Source organism: Coenobita brevimanus, chromosome 111 (assembly GCF_032717465.1).
Source record: "Coenobita brevimanus isolate Jiangsu-jjx chromosome 111, ASM3271746v2, whole genome shotgun sequence".
Classification (NCBI taxonomy): domain Eukaryota; kingdom Metazoa; phylum Arthropoda; class Malacostraca; order Decapoda; family Coenobitidae; genus Coenobita; species Coenobita brevimanus.
Genome location: NC_137064.1, coordinates 10,411,316 through 10,430,857, shown reverse-complemented (window position 1 = coordinate 10,430,857; position 19,542 = coordinate 10,411,316). Strand labels below are relative to the sequence as shown.

At 44.2% G+C, this 19,542-nt stretch overlaps 1 protein-coding gene across 1 annotated transcript in view; it reads right to left on the bottom strand.

The window, feature by feature from the left end:
* Positions 1 to 4,414, bottom strand: part of LOC145417789 (troponin C, isotype gamma-like) — a 61,602-nt gene extending 57,188 nt beyond the window's left edge. Inside the window, exon 1 of the mRNA XM_080286399.1 lies at positions 4,344 to 4,414. Within this exon, the coding sequence (XP_080142525.1) occupies positions 4,344 to 4,346 (3 nt within the window). The 5' untranslated portion in view covers positions 4,347 to 4,414. The remainder of the gene's footprint in view (positions 1 to 4,343) is intronic.
* Between the last annotated feature and the right edge of the window lie 15,128 nt (positions 4,415 to 19,542).

Sequence of the window (19,542 nt, the reverse complement as noted above, 5' to 3'; positions counted from 1 at the left end):
CTGAAGTCAAAGCTAATCGAACTCCATATAGTGCTTCTTTTGCTGACTGCGCATCATCATCATTACCCTCCTGTGGTAGTTCACGGCAGGAAAGTGGTATTTCATATTTTCTCCAAGCCGATTGTTGTTAGCCTATTGCATCCCAAGCCAGCATTATGGCGGATTTCATTGCTACATCTTGCTTGTTTTCTGCCAACCTCCTACCCTCGCACCATCACTGCGGGTCCCCATTTTATTGCTATAGTTATCCGTATGTTATCTCACCGAAGTATGAAATGCTCTATTCTACTACCTCTGCTTGATTATAATAAACTAAGGTGAACCATAAGACCCTAAGAGTGTTAAGTGATTGATAAGATTATAATAAAATGACTTTTTATGAATCATTTTCTGTGTAAATGTTCGTCAGGATACGGATTTGCGTCTTCCTGTCTACATTCTCTTACCACACACACACACACACACACACACACACACACACACACACACACACACACACACACACACACACACACACACACACACACACAACTAAAATCTTTAACTATTTTCATGGACTGCCACCCGCCAAATCTTCAAAAGAACAGTGATGACGAAAAGAAATCGAAATTAATTACTGTAGGTATACAAACGCTACAAACACTTTGAACGTCTGTAGTCTGTGGTAAGACTTGCCAACACTGCTACTATTCTATGTCACGTCATTAACCCATTAATTGGCGTAGCTAACGTTTACCGTCAGGTAAGTAATGTCAAAGGCCTGGCAAGGCGTTCCTGAGCACTACCCGATGAATGTCTACCTCCTCTTCACACCACTGAAGGAGAGCAAGATATGGAAGATATACCACATGAAGTTAAGTCCAATGCAGCAAACTGATCAAGTATCTGAGGGGAGTCACACCACACCTGTCACCATACTCAGCTGCAGCCCTAATATACAGTAGTCTACCGCCCGTCTTGCTCCTTCAAGAAAGATTTACTCTTAGAACACCATACTGACACCTCAGACACTCACAAGATACCTGTGTGCAAAACAAGTTATATGTGGGGACTTCACTGAGATGGATACCACATCCCAACAAGAACGATTCATTATACTCGCATTCGCAGAGCAAGAGCAGGTGATATATTCTGAGTGGTGTGTGTGTGTGTGTGTGTGTGTGTGTGTGTGTGTGTGTGTGTGTGTGTGTGTGTGTGTGTGTGTGTGTGTGTGTGTGTGTGTGTGTTAAAGAAATTATTCAAACAGCTTTTACTCTACTTTAATCAAACTCTAAGGAAACCTGCAGTTTTTTTTTTTTTTTTTTTTTACTACAGTAAGTCAAAGATCAAAGTCACAAGACTAGGTCAAATGTTGGCCGAACAAAATCAACGTAAAAAGTTTTTATCCACACTGGACCAGATGTGCGGGGACGGTTGAGAATTGGTCAGGAATGAAGTTAATCAATTTTGAAAACAGTCAAAGGTCAAGGTCATAGGCAAGGAGAAAACCCTTTGTTTCTTATAACAATAGGTCACTTGTCAAGGACACACGTCAAGGTCGACTTATGAGATTTTTATCCAATTCAGACCAAACTTTGTGGAGTGGGTGAAGATACCAGTAAGTGGATTTTAAGAACAGTCAAAAGTCAACATCACACGGAAAGGTCAATGGCTAAATTTACAAGTCATGATCACCTCAGACAGGTTTGATCTGCTTTAAACTAAAGTTGGTGGAATGGTTAAACGTCAAAGGCACATGACTATGTCAACTATATTATTTTTTATCCAATATGCACCAAACTTTGTGGGAGTGTTTAGGAGTAAGACAAAATCACGAGAATTTGATTTCAAAAACAATTAGCCAAAGGTCAAAGTCGCAGAGAAAGGTCAAATGTCACAGACACAGGATACTACCAGTCCAAACAGTTTTGATCTGATATGGACCAAACTTGGTGAAAAGGTTAAGCATCTGGCAAACATAAAGGGATTCGAAGTTGAGAGCAATCAACCAAAGATCAAGGCCACCGGCATAATAGAACTTTACAGTTAAAGATAAGCTGGTGGGCGCGGGTGATGGATTCTCTGCTCCTGCTTGATTTCATTTTATTCATGCTACCTTCAAAAAATTTCATTCAGTTAGGGGACTTTTCAGTTAGATGAGTTCGTCATTGCCTTGATTAACCTATGCACACACACACACACACACACACACACACACACACACACACACACACACACACACACACACACACACAATCTCCCCTTAAAGTGAATCAAGAGGTGGCCAGACTAAACTAAAGAAAAAAAAGTCACCGTATTGGATGGATAAATCTACGAAGGTAAATGCCAAGTAAAGGGGTGGGAAGTGTACAGTGGGCAAGAGGAATACTCAGGAAGTCCTGGATAAGATATCTAGGCTTCAGTTTATCCTGTGCGAAATATTGAGAATGCTGCTGCTATGGGCCGTAACTCCCCAGGGCGAGGAGACGTTATATTCTATTGCATCATCATTTCTTCTCCCATCAGAAGCGGAGAGATTCACGATTAAACTAGTTACCCCAGATAAACTCCCCAGGGCTGAGGAGACGTTATATTCTATTGCATCATCATTTCTTCTCCCATCAGAAGCGGAGAGATTCACGATTAAACTAGTTACCCCAGATATTTAAGGCGAGGGTTACCAACCAGATTTTATTGAAATGTTTATAATCAGGATATCGTTGCATAAATGTTACACGAGAGAATACTGATACTGGACACGGAGAATTATAGTAAATTTATGGAGAAAAAGAGTTTTTCCTGTCCACAAGAATTAGGCTACAGCGTGGGAGTGACTACACTGACATTGATGGAGGCACTGACATGAAGTTGTTTAGGTGCTTGTGGTGGTGGTGATGGTGGTGGTGTTGTGTAGTAGCTTCTCATGCCACACCACATCTACCACACTGCACCCGTTCTTGTGATGGTTGTGGTTTGGCACGGTGTGGAGTGGTGTGGTATGGCTGCTTCCCTAACCACACCGCGTCCACCACACTTCACTCATGCTTGTGATGGTGGTAGTGTGGTGTGGTGTGGTGTGGCTGGTTCTCTCACCGCATCACGTCCTCCACACTTCACCCATGCTAGTGATGGTGGAGGTCTGGTACGGTGTGGTGTGGTGTGGCTGCATTTCTCACCACACCACGTCCACCACACTTCACTCATGCTTGTGATGGTTGTGTGGTGTGGTGTGGTGTGGTGTGGCTGCTTCCATTACCACACCATATCCACCACACTTCATCCATGCTCACCTCACCATAGTGTCAACCTCCCTAGAAATTCTTTAATGTACGGTACATGCTCCATGTTGAGACAAGCTTTCATAAACGCTAGTGAGAGACTTCCGGGTGAAAATGGGATGACAGATGTGAGGAAACTGCGCGCGTGCGTGCGTGCGTGCGTGCGTGTGTGTGTGTGTGTGTGTGTGTGTGTGTGTGTGTGTGTGTGTGTGTGTGTGTGTGTGTGTGTGTGTGTGTGTGTGTGTGTGTGTGTGTGTGTGTGTGTGTGTGAGACAGAGGGAGAGAGAGGGAGGAGGTATGAAAGACGTATGAGGCAGGTATGGATGTGGGCGAGTTGCAGATGTGAGACATGTGCAGATGTGAGACAGGTGGGTGTGGGACATGTGGAGATGTGGGACAGGTGTGGGCGTGAGACAAATGTAGATGTTCGACAGGCGTGGCCATGTGACAGGTGTAAATTTGGGACAGACGTGGGTGCTAGACAGGTGTAGATGTGGGACAGATGTGGGCGTGAGATGTGTAGAAGTGGGACAAATTTGAGCGTGAGGCAGGTGTAGATGCGGAACAGGTGTGGGCATGAGACAGGTGTAGATGTGGGACAGATTCATGTGCGAAACAGCTGTAGATGTGGGACAGATTTGGGCGCGAGACAGGTGTGGATGTGGGACAGAAGTGGGCGTGAGACGTGTTGATGTGGGACAGGTGTGGGCGTGTGACAAGTGTAGATGTGGGACAGGTGTGGACGTGAGATAGATGCAGATGTGAGACAAGTATGGACATGAGACAGGTGTAGATGTGGGACAGATTTGGGCGTGAGACATGTGTAGATGTGGGAAAAATGTGGGCGTCAGACAGATGTAGCTGTGGGACAGATGTGGGCATGCGACAGGTATAAATGTAGGACAGGTGGGCATGAGAGGTGTATATATAAGATATGTGAGGGAATGATACAGATTTTTGTGTAAGAGATCCTAGTGTGGGATCGTGAGGGACAAGTGTGGGTGTAGGTGTCAGACCTGACTGAGGACATCGTACTTCATATTACATAATAACCAGTGAGCCTGTGTAATGTACGTGTATACTCACCATCTCTATTTGTTGTGTCGGTGGTGTGGGTGAGAGCAAGCGTGTGGTGACGGGCGTGTGGTGGGTATGAGCGCCTCCCTGCCAGTGAACCCAGCACTCGCCACGCACACCTTTTTATATTCCTCACTATTTTTACATCATGTAGTCTTGAATGCCACCTCTCTCCCTCCTACTCCTTGCTCCTTCCCTTCTTATCTCCCACCCTCTCTCACCCTCCTTGCCTGCGTCTCTCCGTTCCTTTCCTCGCACCTTCTCCTCTCCCTCTTCTTACCTGGCTTCCTTCTTCCCTCATTCCATCCATCCACCATTTCTTAGCTTCTCTCCCTCCCTCCATCCTTGCCACCCTTCCTTCTTTCCTCTCTCTCTCTCTCTCTCTCTCTCTCTCTCTCTCTCTCTCTCTCTCTCTCTCTCTTCGTATCTCCCTCCGTCCCTCCTATTCAACGTCCCCCTTCCCCCTCCTTGCCCCCTCCCTCTCAATCTCTTTTCACCTTTTGCCTCCATCCCTCTCCCCCCTTGCCATACTCTCATTCCCTCCCTCATCCCCTTCCGTTTCTCGCTCCTTACCCACCTTCCTTTCACGCCCTCTGCTTTTACATATCATATTGTCATCTCACAGGCTCCGGTCTCTGTCTCCCTACATTCTTCTCTCTTCTTTCACCGTGCCTCCTCGCGCCTCCCCCTCCCTCCCCGGTACATCTTCTCTCTCCTTCCTTTCTATAGGTTACTGACATATCCCTTTCTTCTCTCCCTCCCCCACTCACCCTCTCCCGCTGCCTGCTCTCACCTCCTCTTGTCATTTCACTAATTTCTTTTTTTAGTTACTCAGTTTCCATTATCGACATTTTGCTCTTCCATTTCGTGGTAGGTGGTGGCGACTATCATCCACTCACTTGATGTAGTGCTACCTACTTATTCCTGCACCTTTATCACTTTTCTGTGTCTGCCTTCTCTCTTCCTATTTCTACCGTCTTTCCTTCACTTTATATTACTCTTCATTCTTTTTCTGGTGCCTTTACAATGAGTAATAAGCCAAATAGTTTCCTGTAAGCCAGGAAATCATATACAACGCTGGTTGGTAACCATACTACCAACCCATACTTGTTCCCTACGTGTCAACAAGTCGGTTGATGTAGGGTAAGTACCTTTCCCCGTAAAACAACTAACTCAAAGACACACATCCACCCCCTACGGGATTATGGCGTCCCGCTATAGATAGATAGATAGACAGTTACTTTCCAGTTTCGACATTTTGCTCTTCCATTTTTCACTGATTCTTCCCTTGTCACCTTCTTTTACTCAGCGTAGCACATACATAACTGCAAAACCATTGTAAGCTGAAGAAAATCGTCTGGCGTCATTCAGTGTAAGATTCCTGGCGTTCTTGAACTACTGAAAGGGTGAAAACTCTCATCTGCGTCCATTCCCTCCCACTCCCGTACTCTTCTTTACTCTCTCTCTTCCTTTGGTTTCTCCCTTTCTTATCACCTTCCCGGTTCTCACACACCCTCCAAGCCCTCTACAAACTCTCCTTCTTTCCCTCCCTCGCTCCAGCACACTCTGCTCTTCTGACATCCTCTCCCAACATCTCTCTCAACCATCATCCATCTCCTTTCCTCTTCGTCATCACCTTCATCTTCATCACTCAGTATCCTCATGGATCACACCCACTTCCTTTCATCTCTCGACTACCCCTCCTTCCTCAACCCTCTCTCCCTCTCCTCTCCACTACCCTTTCCCCCACCACCTACCCCCACCACCACTCCTTCCTACACCTGTCTCCCACTCACCACCGCTGCTTACCCCCACCGCTCTCCCTCCCCTTCTCCACCCTCCAATTCCCCCTCGCCTATTTTTGCTTATTTCTTTATTTATCTCAGAGCGGGTTTCCCCATAACGAGTAAAATCGAGCAGAATTAGGCACGGTGTGATGCATTTGTGTTGAGCCGCCAACTTGGGGGTAAATAAAAAAAAAAAATGTTTTGTGATGGAACAAGCACATGTGAGTCTGATTCTCATTTCGATTCAGCTCCTACTCCTTCTATCTCCACTCTACTTCTCCTCTCACACCATCTCCCTCCTCTTTCCACCCGTCCCCTCCCCTCTCCACCCAACCTCTTCCCTTCCTCGCACCTTCCCCTTCCCCTTTTCAGCTTAGCCCTCCCCTCCTCTGTCTACCCTACCCTTCCCATCTCCAACTTACCCAACCCATCCCCTCTCCACCTTACCCCTCCCATCCCCTCTCCACCTTAGACCTCCAATTCCCTCTCCACCTTACCCCTCCCATCCCCTCTCCACCTTACACCTCCCATTCCCTCTCCACCTTATCCCTCCCATCCCCTCTCCACCTTACCCCTCCCATCCCCTCTCCACCTTACCCCTCCCATCCCCTCTCCACCTTACTTCACCCCTCCTATATCCACCCTTCCTCTCCTTTCCCATCTCCACCCCACCCTCCCTTCTTCACCTCACCATTTCTCTTTCCACCCAACAATGCCCTTTTCCACCCAACCCCACCCCTCTCCACCCAACCCTACTCCTTTCCACCCAACCCCACCCTTTTCCACCCAAGAATGCCCCCTTCCACCCATCTCCACCCCTTTCCACCCAACAATACCTCTTTCCACCCAACCTATCATCTTTCCACCCACCTCTACCCCTTTCCACCCAACCTCACCCTTTTGCACCGAAGAATACCCCCTTCCACCCATCTCCACTCCTTTCCACGCAACAATACTTCTTTCCACCCATCTCCACTCCTTTTCACCCAACTCCACACCTTTTCACCCTACCCCCCTCCTATCCACCCAACCCCACCTATTTCCACCGAACCCCACCCCTTTCCACCCAACAATACCCCTTTCCACCCAACCCCACCCATTTCCACCCTAGCTCTCTCCTGTCCACTCAGCCCCACCCCTTTCCACCAAATCACACCCCTTTCCACCCAAAACCATTCCTTTCCACCCAACCCATCCTCTTTCCACCCACCTCTACCCCTTTCCACCCAGCCCCACCCATTTCCACCCAACCCCACCCCTTTCCACCCAACCCCTTTCCACCCAACCCCACTCCTTTCCACTCTACCCCTCTCCTATTCACCCTATCCTTTCCCTTTCCACCCATCTTCTTTACTCCCTACCCCTCTCCTCTACCCCTACCGCTCGCCTCACTACCCTCCTCCTCCCCTATTCTCTCTTTCCTTGCCCTTTCCCCCCACCTCCTCCTCTTTATCACTGTAACTTCCTAGCTTCTCTCCCCTATCTATCACTCCCCATCCCTCTCTTTCCACCTCCCAGTAAACCCATTCCCTCTCCCCCATTCCCCTCATTCTCTACCTTCTTTCCCCTCACATCACATTCTTCCTCCCTATGTTTCATCTCCCATCCATCCTTACCTTCCCTTCCTTCCCTCCCAGCCCCTCCTTCCATCACCCCCTCTCTTTCATTACCCAACATTTCTCTCTTCATTTTGTATTATTCTTAGTTACTTACTTATCTTCGGTTTGTTTCTTTCCTTTCCATTCTCTCCTTCCAGTTATTCTCTCTTCTGTTTTCTCTTCTCTTGCTTCCCCTACTTGTCTCTTTCGTCTTTCTGGTCCATTTTTCTCTGTTCCTCGTTTCTACTTATCTTTCTCTCTTTACCTTCTCTCCTCTCTTCTCCCTTCTCCTTTCCTTTCACTTTTCTCATCTTTCATTGCCTTCTTTTCTCAGTTCTCTTTTTTTTCTTTCTCTTCTCTTTTTTTGTTACATTCACTCCTCTCTTCCCTTTTCTGTTGGCTATTCTCTTTACTGTTGTATCAATTTCCTCTCCTGTCTTCTTTCTCTTTTCTCTTTACCCTCTGTTCTCTCTCCTCTATTCCTTCTTTATTTCCCCTCTCTCCCCTCTTCTCTCTATTCTCTCCTCTTCTCTTTTCTCTTCTCTCTTTTCCTTTCTCTCCTCTCTATTCTTTCCTCTTCTGTCTTCTATTTTCTCTCATCTTTCTCTCTTGTCATCTACCTCTTCTCTCTTCTCTTCCTCTCCTCTCTTTCCCTTCCTCTCCTCCCCTCTTTCTCGTCTGTCTTCCCCCTTTGCATCTCTCAGTTTCTGTTTCCTCTCTCCTCTTTTTGTAACGAATTTTCCTCGCCTTTTCTTCAGTCATCTCTCCTTGCATGTTTTCCTGTACATCTTTCTCCTGGCTTTTGTTCTGTTTTGTTCTTCTCTCTCTCCTTTCCGCACATTTTCATCTGCTGATTTTCACTCTTTCTATCTTCTTTTTTATGTCTTCCGTATTCTATCTTTCCCCTGCACTCTCCCTCTTTCCCTCACCCTCTCTGTTCCCCTCTCCCTCCCTCCCTTCAATCTTCCCTCACCTCATGTCTTCCTTCCTTCATTATTCCGGCTTTCCATCCCTCTCTTCTCCCCTCCTTTCAATTTTCTGGCTTTTTTTCTTCTTTTCTTTTTTTAATTCCCTCAGGACAACGACGTAATTAATTCTTACTCCTGCCAGTGGACTCACTCAACAACACATGAACCCCTGAAAATGAAGGGGTTAAAACAATATCCCTTTTAGTACTGCGATATCCTTTATATTTTACTGATGTCACACCCTGACAATTTCACTTAGCTTAGAAGAACCTCTGATGCTGCAAGGGTTATTGTCCCCCGCCTGTCAGTCCTCCAGCCATCAGTGCTACAGCTTCCCTTCCCCCACTCCTCTCTCTCTCTCTCTCTCTCTCTCTCTCTCTCTCTCTCTCTCTCTCTCTCTCGCTCTCTCCCCCCCAACTTATCTATCTATCTATCTATCTGTCTATCTATCTATCTATCCATCCATATATAGTATATGGATAGATAGACAGACTGAATAATAGATAGATATACTGTACGTACATAGACAGACAAATACATACATACATAAACAGAAAGATAGTTATACAGATAGATAGACAGATAGATAGATGGATAGGGCTATATACAGTTATACTGTGTCTGTTTTTATCTGTTTACTATAATTATATATGTATGTGTGTACATAGATAGACGGATAGACTTATATAATTATATAGTTGTACTGTACTATATCTATCTACTCTCTCTCTCTCTCTCTCTCTCTCTCTCTCTCTCTCTCTCTCTCTCTCTCTCTCTCTCTCTCTCTCTCATTATATATATATATATATATATATATATATATATCATCTCATCTCATCAGCCGTTTGAGTGTCCACTGCAGGACCGGCCTATCCCGACCGAAGTGGGGACGATACAGCCAATGTATCTCTACCAAGTGGCTTAGGCTGTCTGGTACAGATTGTATGTAGGGTGAGAAGTGCTTGTAAGTAATTGTACTGTTGTAGTAGCTTTGGATGTGTGTGTAGTCTGTGAACCAAGTGTAATCGGCCCGCGCAAGCCGACTGGGTGCAAGCATACTTTATAGTATGCGACACTGGTTCAACCACAGCACCCCTGATGTCCGCTAAGCAGTAAGTGGCCAGAAGAACGTTCCCAAAGTTTATTACCCTGGCGGAGCGCGAACCCTCGTTCTTCAGTGTACGAAAACGCACACTTTACCACTGTAGCACGGAGGCATCATATATATATATATATATATATATATATATATATATATATATATATCATAGGGGCATTTGTCTTCTTAGTATAATAGGAAAAGTATATGGTAGGATACTTATTGACAGAGTTAGAGAAAGAACAGAGAAATTAGTTGGAGAAGAACAGGGAGGCTTTAGGAAGGGAAGAGGTTGTGTAGATCAGATATTCATTCTCAGATCTTTAGTGGAAAAGTTTCTAGAGAAGGGAAAGAAGTTGTATGCGGCTTTCATGGATTTGGAGAAAGCATATGACAGGGTGGATAGACTACGATTGTGGAAAGTGTTAAGAATATATGGAATAGATGGGAAGTTGTTGAATGCTGTGAAGAGTATGTACGATGGTGCGAAGGCTGCAGTGCGTGTGGATGGTGAACTAAGTGAATTTTTCTCTTTGAAAGTTGGGTTGAAACAGGGATGTGTCATGTCTCCATGGTTGTTCAATCTGTACATGGATGAGGTAATAAAAGAGGTACAAGGTAGGGTAGTGGATGTTGGAGTGGCCCTGGTGAGAGAGGATAGGGTTTGGAAACTCCCTGTACTGTTGTTTGCAGATGATACCGTGTTGTTGAGTGAAGACGAAGGGGAGCTGCAAGGCTTGGTGGATGAGTTTGAGAGAATGTGTAAGAAACGGAATCTAAAGGTGAATGTAGGGAAGAGTAAAGTGATGGTCTTTGAGAGAGGTGAAGTCAGTGAATGTACAGCGAGGTTGGATGGTGAGGAACTGGAAAATGTGAGTACGTTTAAGTACTTGGGTAGTGTGATGAGTAAGGATGGAGGTTTGGAGGGTGAAGTGCTTGAAAGGGTACAGCAGGGAAGAAAGGTTGCTGGTTCTTTGAAAGCAGTGATAAGAAACAGGGAAGTGAGCATGGAAGTGAAAAAGTTACTACATGACAGTATTGTGATACCAACTCTAACGTACGGAAGTGAAGCTTGGACGTTGTTGGAAGGACACAAGTCAAGAGTGAGAGCCGTGGAAATGAGTTATTTAAGAGGAGCCTGTGGAGTCACATGGAGAGACAGGCTAACGAATGAGGAAGTAAAGGAGCGTTGTGGTGTTGATGTGGATGTGATAGGAAGCGTTATGAGGAACACACTGAGGTGGTTTGGCCATGTGGAGAGGATGGAGGGTCAAAGACTGACGAAGAGAGTGTATGTGAGTGAGGTGGAGGGGGAAAGAGGGCGGCGGAGGCCGAGGATGAGATGGAGAGATGGGGTGGAGAAGTATATGAGAGAGGGGGGTGTGAGTTGGGAGCAGGGGAGTGAAATGGCGGGGGACAGAGCGACTTGGAGGCGATTTGTTTGTGGCCACCCCAAACGGGATTGAGGAGTCTGGCAATATATATATATATATATATATATATATATATATATATATATATATATATATATTGTGGTGGGTGGAGGCGCTCACCATCCACTCACTCAATGTAGTGCTACTCTCAAGTGTCTGCTCTTTCCTCTCCTCCCTCCTCTCCTTCCTTCCTCTTCCGTCTTTCTTTACTACATTCTTTCCTCGTCCTTCTGCCCACAAGTGACTTTACATTCCCTCTTTTGTCCTTCTTTCCTTCATTCTTTCCCGTTCTTTCTGGCTATGGGTGACTCTGCACTGAGTGACAAGCCGAATGGTTTCCTGTATACCAAAAACCATTTCCTACCCTGGGTGGTAACCATATAACCAAATTATGGCGCCTGGTGGTTTTGTGGGTAATTGCGGCGCTCCAGTCGGATTGAGCCGGTGAAGATTTATATCCATGGGGTGTGGCTAGGGTTTATTGCTCACGTAATGCTACTCATTCAAATGTCAGGACCAACTAGCCTAGCCCCGGTGACCTACGCTCCTCATGGGACAACGTAGGATTGGATAATATATATATATATATATATATATATATATATATATATATATATATATATATATATATATATATATATATATATATATATATGTATATATATATATATTTATTTATTTATTTATATATATATAATCTGTATACTTATTTGTTTCTCCAACTAGCAGTCTTTCTATATTTCTAAATATCTATATGTCTCCTTCAAATTAGTTTAGGTGCCTGGTGGTCTAGTGATCCATAGCAACTGTTCTGGTTATTATCATGTCCTCAGCGCATCAGTTCGAATCCTTAGAAGGGAATGGGGTTTTGTGATCATCCCGTGTCACCAGTGACGGAAACTGATCACCTCAAGTGTTCTGGACTGCAGGAGCCTTGCCCTGGGGCTCCCATACCTTGAAAGGGTTAATTTGAAACTCATTATTACCGTTGATACCATCGTTAATATGCCTCTTTATTCACTCGTTTATTTCTTTTTCCTCTTATTTTGCTTCTAGCCTTTCCTTCCTTCTTTCTGGCTTTCCCTTCATTCATTCTTCCATTTCCACAGTGTTTTTTTCCTCTACATCTTTTTCTGATACATCCTTTGCATCATTCCACCCTTCACGTTCCTTCTTTCCTTACTTTATTATCCCCCTCTTCTCCACCTTCCTCCTCACACACATACTCTCATCCTTCATTTTTCTCTCCTGTCTTTCCTTCTTCCCGTCTTTTCTCCCCTTCCCTTGTCGTTCTTCCACTCCTCCCTCGCCTCTCCTCCCTCCCCTTCTCGTATCTTGCTCCACGTTTTTCTCCCCTTCTGGCAGCGGCAGCTTCACACACACTCTCTTCTTCCCTCTTTCTCTTCATTATTTCCTCCCTTCCCTTCTCCCTCCTCTTTCGTCCTCTCGCCCCTCCTCCCCTCCCCGTTCTTCCCTCCCCTTCCTTTCTTCCATTCTCACCAATCTACCCCTCTTTTTCCCTTTCTGTCTCAGATATCCCCATGCCCTCCTATTCCCTCTATTCCCTTCTTCCTCCTCTCTCTCTCTCTCTCTCTCTCTCTCTCTCTCTCTCTCTCTCTCTCTCTCTCTCTCTCTCTCTCTCTCTCTCTCTCTCTCTCGCTAGCTCGTTCGCTCCTTTACAGTCGCTTTCCACCCCTGGCATGTGTGTGTGGGGGTGGCTGCTTGTCTTACCCAGAGCTCTGGTCTTACCTTACTCCCCCTCCCGGTCCCTCCTGCAGCCCCGCCACCCCATCCCCCCGCTCCTCCTCATCCTTCCCGACTACCTGGCTGGCAGCTCGGTTGTTTGTTTAGTGATGTGGCTTGTAGGTTGGTTGGTTGGTTGGCGAGTCAATTGCTTGGTGGTTCACGGGCTGGTTGAGTGACTGAGTAGGTGTTTGGTGATGGATATGGACATGATCATGGTTGACTGACATATCTATACTCATTTTTTCCCTCTTCCTTAATGTCTCTGCACTGTCTATTTCTGTCCCTGTTTGTCGTTCTGTCTTACCTGTCTGTCACTTGGCCATTCCTGTCATCCCCACCGACTGTTCGAGATCTTGTCTGTCTCCCCACGTGTTTGCCAGGCTATACACCTGTCTCATATGTGCGTCAGGGTCTTTCTTATTGGATGCCTGTCGCTTTGTAATCTTATTATTTAGACGCTCACTTGCTGAAAACAAGGAAGATGCAATATTTTACTCAGAGTGTGCAAATCTTTGTGTTAACGATATTACTCAAACAGCTTTGATCCAATTTTGACACCTTTTTAAAAACAACAGGTCAAAGGTCAAGGTCGGATGGCAAGATCAACTTGAATGGTTATGAACGGATATTGACCAAATTGGGTAGAAGGAAAGAAGGTTAGGCAAGAACAATAAGAGTCGACTTTGAGAACTAACAAAGATCAAGGTCACAGAGTAAGGTCAAAGCTTGACCTGTGAGTGTCCATGTGCGAACAAAATAACTAAGCAATTCTAGTCTAATTTTACAACCAAACTTGCTGGAAGGGGTGTGAGTCAGCCAAGGGTTTAACCTATTGATTTAAAATTAATAGTTATAATATCAAGGGTCACAAGGTCAGCTTAAAACAGTTTTTAACCGATTTAGACCCAAACTTGGGGGAATGGCTCAGGGTAAAGCAAGGATAACGAATTCTGAATTTGATAACACCCTCCAAAGGTCAAGGCCACCTGGCATAGTCAACTTTAACAGTTTTTATTCGATTTAGACTAAACTTGGTGAAATGGTTGAGAGTAAGGCAGGAAAAAAGATTCAGTTTTTGGAACAATCTATCAAAGATCAAGGTCACAGAGCAAGGTCAAAGGTTGACAAGAGTGCATCTATGTGTGAACAAAATATCTAAATCAGTTATGATCTGGTTTTAACTGGACTTAATGGAATGGCTGTGGGTCAGCCAAGGAGCTGATCCATTGTTTTTCAGAACAATAAATCAGAGGTCAGGCCCATTTAAACAATTTTTAGACCAAACTTGATGGAAGTGTATGGGGTAAGGCAAGGAAAGAGTTCATTTCTAAAAGCAGTCAGCTAAAGGTCACGTGGTAATGCTCGACTCTAATCTCACTTTTTAAAAATGAAACTTGGTGGACGTTTTAAGGGTCAGACAAGAATCAAGTAACTCGACTTTGAGAACAATCAGCCCGAAATCGAAGCCACAGAGCTAAGTCAAATGCTCGGCCATCGGACCAACTGTACAGCATGGGTGTGCACTCTCAGGGTGCTCCTTCTTACTGAAAATAGGCCCAATTGGCTCATGAATGGACATGGGAAAAGCCACAGCCTTCATCCTCACTGAATGATAATCAATATGCTCTATGATCAAAACAATCTTATATATATATATATATATATATATATATATATATATATATATATATATATATATATATATATATATATATATATATTTAATAACAGAACAGAGGAAGGAAAAACAAATGAATAAAAAAAAAACAAATCCATGCACCAGATTACTCGTGTCCACTGTTCATAAAACATCTGTAACAGTTAGACTTGAACAGCAGTAGGTTGAAGTCTGGAGAGAAACAACTCTGGGGAAGCGAGTTCCAGAGAGATGCAGTTCGGGGAATGAAAGAATTCTGATAGGCAGAAGTTCTGCGGTATGGCTGAGTGACATTCCAGTCATGAGCGCTGCCAGCTGCCCGTGTAGCACGAGGGAAGGCATGGAGAGGTGGCACCATGGACGCAACTTCGACTGAGCATTTGCCATAAAAATATCTGTAAAATAACGCAAGGGAGGCAACATTCCTTCTTACTTGTAGGGGGTTAGTTTATTAGTAATAGCAGGGTTATTAATAATTCTAACACCCTTGTTCTGAATTTTGTCTACTTGTTTTAATGCAACCTCTCCACATCTGCTCCACAAAGGTGAGCAGTATTCAAGCTGAGAGTGCACATGACTCTTATAAATGATAACTAACTACTCGTCAGTGAAGAAGTTACGGACTCTGTACAATAATCCAAGTTTCTTTGAGGCGATTTTAGCAAGTGATCTGACATGAGAGGTCCAGCTGAGGGCATTGTTAAGCGAGACGCCGAGAATTTCAATACTTTTGGAAATGGGAATATTTGTAGCATTGAAGGTAACATACGATTCTGGTAATACCTGCCTGTTAGTAAATTGTATACACTGTATTTAGGTTTACTAGCATTCTATGAAACAAGGTTGTTTTGTCCCCATTCACTGATCGTGGATAAGTCTTGATTTAAAGAGATGGCTATACTGAGGTGAGTTATAGATATCGGACTTTGCAAATGAATGTCTGAGTGTGAATGAACTATGAAGTGTTGAGTCATCTGCATATGAATGGATGGGATTGTGGGTGACAGATAAGAGATCATTAATATGAACGAGGAACAGGGTTGGTGCCAGAACCGATCCCTGCGGCACGCCGGCGTTAACTGAATGGAAAGTGGAATATATATCATCTACTTTTACTCCTATTTTTCTATTGCTGAAATATGAGGAAATCAAAGGAACAAAAGAGTTTAGTCCATAGCAAGGGAGTTTGGACAACAGGGAACGGTGCCACACTCTGTCGAAAGCTTTAGAAATATCCAGGGCTACTGCATGAGTTTCACCATGTAGATCAACTGATTGATGGATGGTATGAGTTAGGAGATTGAGTATGTCAATGGTGGATCTTTCTTGGCGAAAACCATATTGTCTATCACTAATTAAGTTGTTGGATTCAAGATGTTAAACTATGTGCTTCTTAATTACAGTTTCAAAAACCTTACCAAGAGAAGATGTGACAGCTATTGGTCTGTAATCAGAGGGATCAGAGGAACTTCCTTTCTTTGGAATTGCGTGGATATTGGCTTCTTTCCACGAAGTAGGGAATGAAGAAGTACGTATGCATAGTCTGAATAATTTTGCAAGAACAGAGGCAAGTTCTGGGGAACACTTTTTCAAAACAATTGGTGGAATTCCATCTGGGCCTGGAGCTTTGTTGGTAGGTAAATTGTCTAGGATGGATTTCACATAACTTGTCTGTATCTTAAGTGGAACAATGTCGGGAGAGGCAAGTTCTAGTGCTGGAACATTCTGGCTGGCTTCCTCTAAGGTAGAATTTCTGGCAAATGTACTGGCAAAGATATCTGCTTTCCCACGTGGGTCATTAGTAATGCTGCCATCTGGAGATTTTAGTGGGGGAATGGATGATGACTTGTTAAAGTTATTATTGAAAGAATTGAGAGTTGACCAGAATATTCTATTGTCATTAGGGTTGTTAAGTAGTTTTGATGCTTGGTTTTGAAGGAAGTTTGATTTAGAAAGATTTATTACAGCTTTTGCATGGTTTCTAGCAATTTTAAATTGATAGAGTGATTCAGATGTTTTTTATTTCAAGTAATAGTTATATGTTGAAGACTTCTGGGCTGTTGCTCTAGCACAGTTGCTATCAAACCATTTTGGAGAGTTCGATCTTTTAGTGAATTGTTGACTTGGTATGAATAAATCCATACCAGCTAGTATTAAATCGCAAATGTGGGACTAGGTAGAATTGACATCGCTAGAGAAGAAAGACTGCCATGGAATGTCAGCAAGATAATTTCTAATTTCGTCCCAGTTTGCCCTATCAAAGTGCCATCGGGTCACCCTGTCAGGTTCAGAATGGGGAGGTTTGGGGGGGCTAAGTAATGAGGCTTTGATGAGATTCTGGTCAGAGGATCCAAGTGGAGACAATACCTCTCTCCTGTACTGATCTGGATTATTTGTCAGGAACAGATCCAAAAGATGGGCATTATGGTCAGGATTATCTGGTATTCTGGTTGGTTGCTTTACCAGTTGCGTGAGATTAAACGATTCTGCAAACAGCTCGCACTCTAGACCAGCTTCATCAGTCCTGGCAGAATGTAATAACCATTCAACATTATGTATGTTAAAATCGCCCAAGATGGTAATTTCGGTGTTAAGGACAAAATTAAGGTTACTCAACTGTGTGGAAGTGGAATCAAATACACTGGGTTCAGAAGAAGCATTAGGGGAGTGATAAACTACACAGATATACTTGGGTGATATTTTGATAGTTTAGTTTATACAGTGAGTAATCAAAACTGCGTGAAGTGAAGTTTAAAATGGTGTCAACTGCATATTGGGATTTGATATAACAACAGGTGCCACCCTTATTACGGAAGTTTGTGAGGAGATTGTAACCAGGAAAACAATATGGGGATATTTCAGTAGACGGTGAGATTTGTGGTTCTGTGAGGAATAAGGCCAGAGGGGATATGGACTGTAGGAAAAAATGGACTGAATTTAAGTTGGTATTAAGCCCACGGATGTTGGTGAAGAATAAGGCGGCATTTTCACTTCTCCACTGACGAGCATGGCCTAAAATCGCACTAGTCGCTGCCGGCACAGTCGCTTGATGGCGACCGGGAGGACCCTGTGCCGCCAGCCCTACCCTGCCGGTGGTGGCAATCCAAGGTACCACCTCTTTTGAAAGTAAAATTGAAGCGGCCATTGCTAAGAGAGTGGAATAGAGGTGTGATGTCTTATGTGCATGTAGTGTAGTGTAGACAGTTGAAGGTAGAGGTATTAAGAGAGTATGCTGGCCTACTCTCTGTGTAAATGAAAGCACTGAAAATGTTCAGCAAAGGTGGATAGTCAGGATCAAGTCCTGAGGGCTGGTGAAACGGGAGCTCCAACTCTTCTTGTCACCAGCTTGTCATCCACCTCGGGAGTACTGCCCGGTTCGACTGGTACTGCCCTGTTCGCCTGGTGCTACAGTCTGTGTGTGTGTGTGTGTGTGTGTGTGTGTGTGTGTGTGTATATATATATATATATATATATATATATATATATATATATATATATATATATATATATATATATATATATATATATATATATATATTCCATCCATCCATCCATCATCTAATCCTACGTTGCCCCATGAGGAGCGTAGGAGCCCGGGGCAAGGAAATATTGGTCCTGCCATTTAAGATGAGAGTGACCAGCCTCACTCATCCCTGAGTGGCATTACGGGAGCAATAAACCCCAACCACCCCTTGGATATAAACCTTCACCGGCTCAATCCGACTGGAGCACCTTTATTACCCACTAAACCACCAGGAGCCAAAAATTTGATTATATGGTTACCACCCAGCGTAGTAAATGGTTTCCTGGTGTACAGGAAACCATTTGGCTTGTCACTCAGTATAGAGTCACCCACAGGTATATATATATAGATAGATAGATAGATAGATAGATAAATATATATGTGTGTGTGTGGGTGTGGGTGTGGGTGTGGGTGTGGGTGTGTGGGTGTGGGTTTAGGGAGGCTCCCCACACTCAGCTTTCTCAATAGGGTGGAGTCAAAGGCTTTTCGTCTCATTAACTCTCCTCCGCTTACTGGCTCCCTTCAACATCTGTCTCTTCGCCATACTGTTGCTTCTTTATCACTTTACTGTCGCTACTTCAGTGATCACTGCTTCTCTGAATTGTCTGCTTGCTTCCCTCTATCACTATGACTGACACATAGCACCCGTCTAGCAACAAACTCTCATCCCTTTTCTGTCCAACTGCCTAATGTAAGAGTTAACAGCTACTCCCAGTCCGTCATGAATGCAACAGGTCATCTCTGGAGCTGTCTCCCTCTCTCTGTTTTTCTACTGCTTACGATCTGTAGTCTTTCAAACGCAGTGTGTCCACGCATCTCGAAACGAATGGATCTTGAATTTGGCTCTCTGTTATCATGTTTTTGTTTTTTTCTTGAAAGAAACAATTTGCAGGCCCCCTGGCCTTTGGTTCCTTCTTTCTTGCATACACACACACACACACACACATATATATATATATATATATATATATATATATATATATATATATATATATATCCATCATCCAATCCTATGTCGCCCCATGAGGAGAGTAGGATCCTGAGGTTAGGCAAGTTGGTCCTGACATTTAAGATAAGAGCGACCGGCCTCACTCATCCCTGAATGGCATTACGTGAGCAATTAACCTCAACCATCCCTTGGATATAAACTCACACCTGCTCAATCCGATTGGAGCGCTAAACCACCAGGCGCCATAATTTCGTTATATGGTTACCACCCAGCGTAGTAAATGGTTTCCTGGTATACAGGAAAAACCATTTGGCTTGTCACTCAGTGTAGAGTCACCCATAGACAAAAGGAAGAGGAAAGAATGAAGGAAAGAGAGACACAAGAGGGAGTGTAAAGTCACCCGTTGGCAGAAGGAAGAGGAAACGATGAAGGAAAGAAAGAAGGAAGG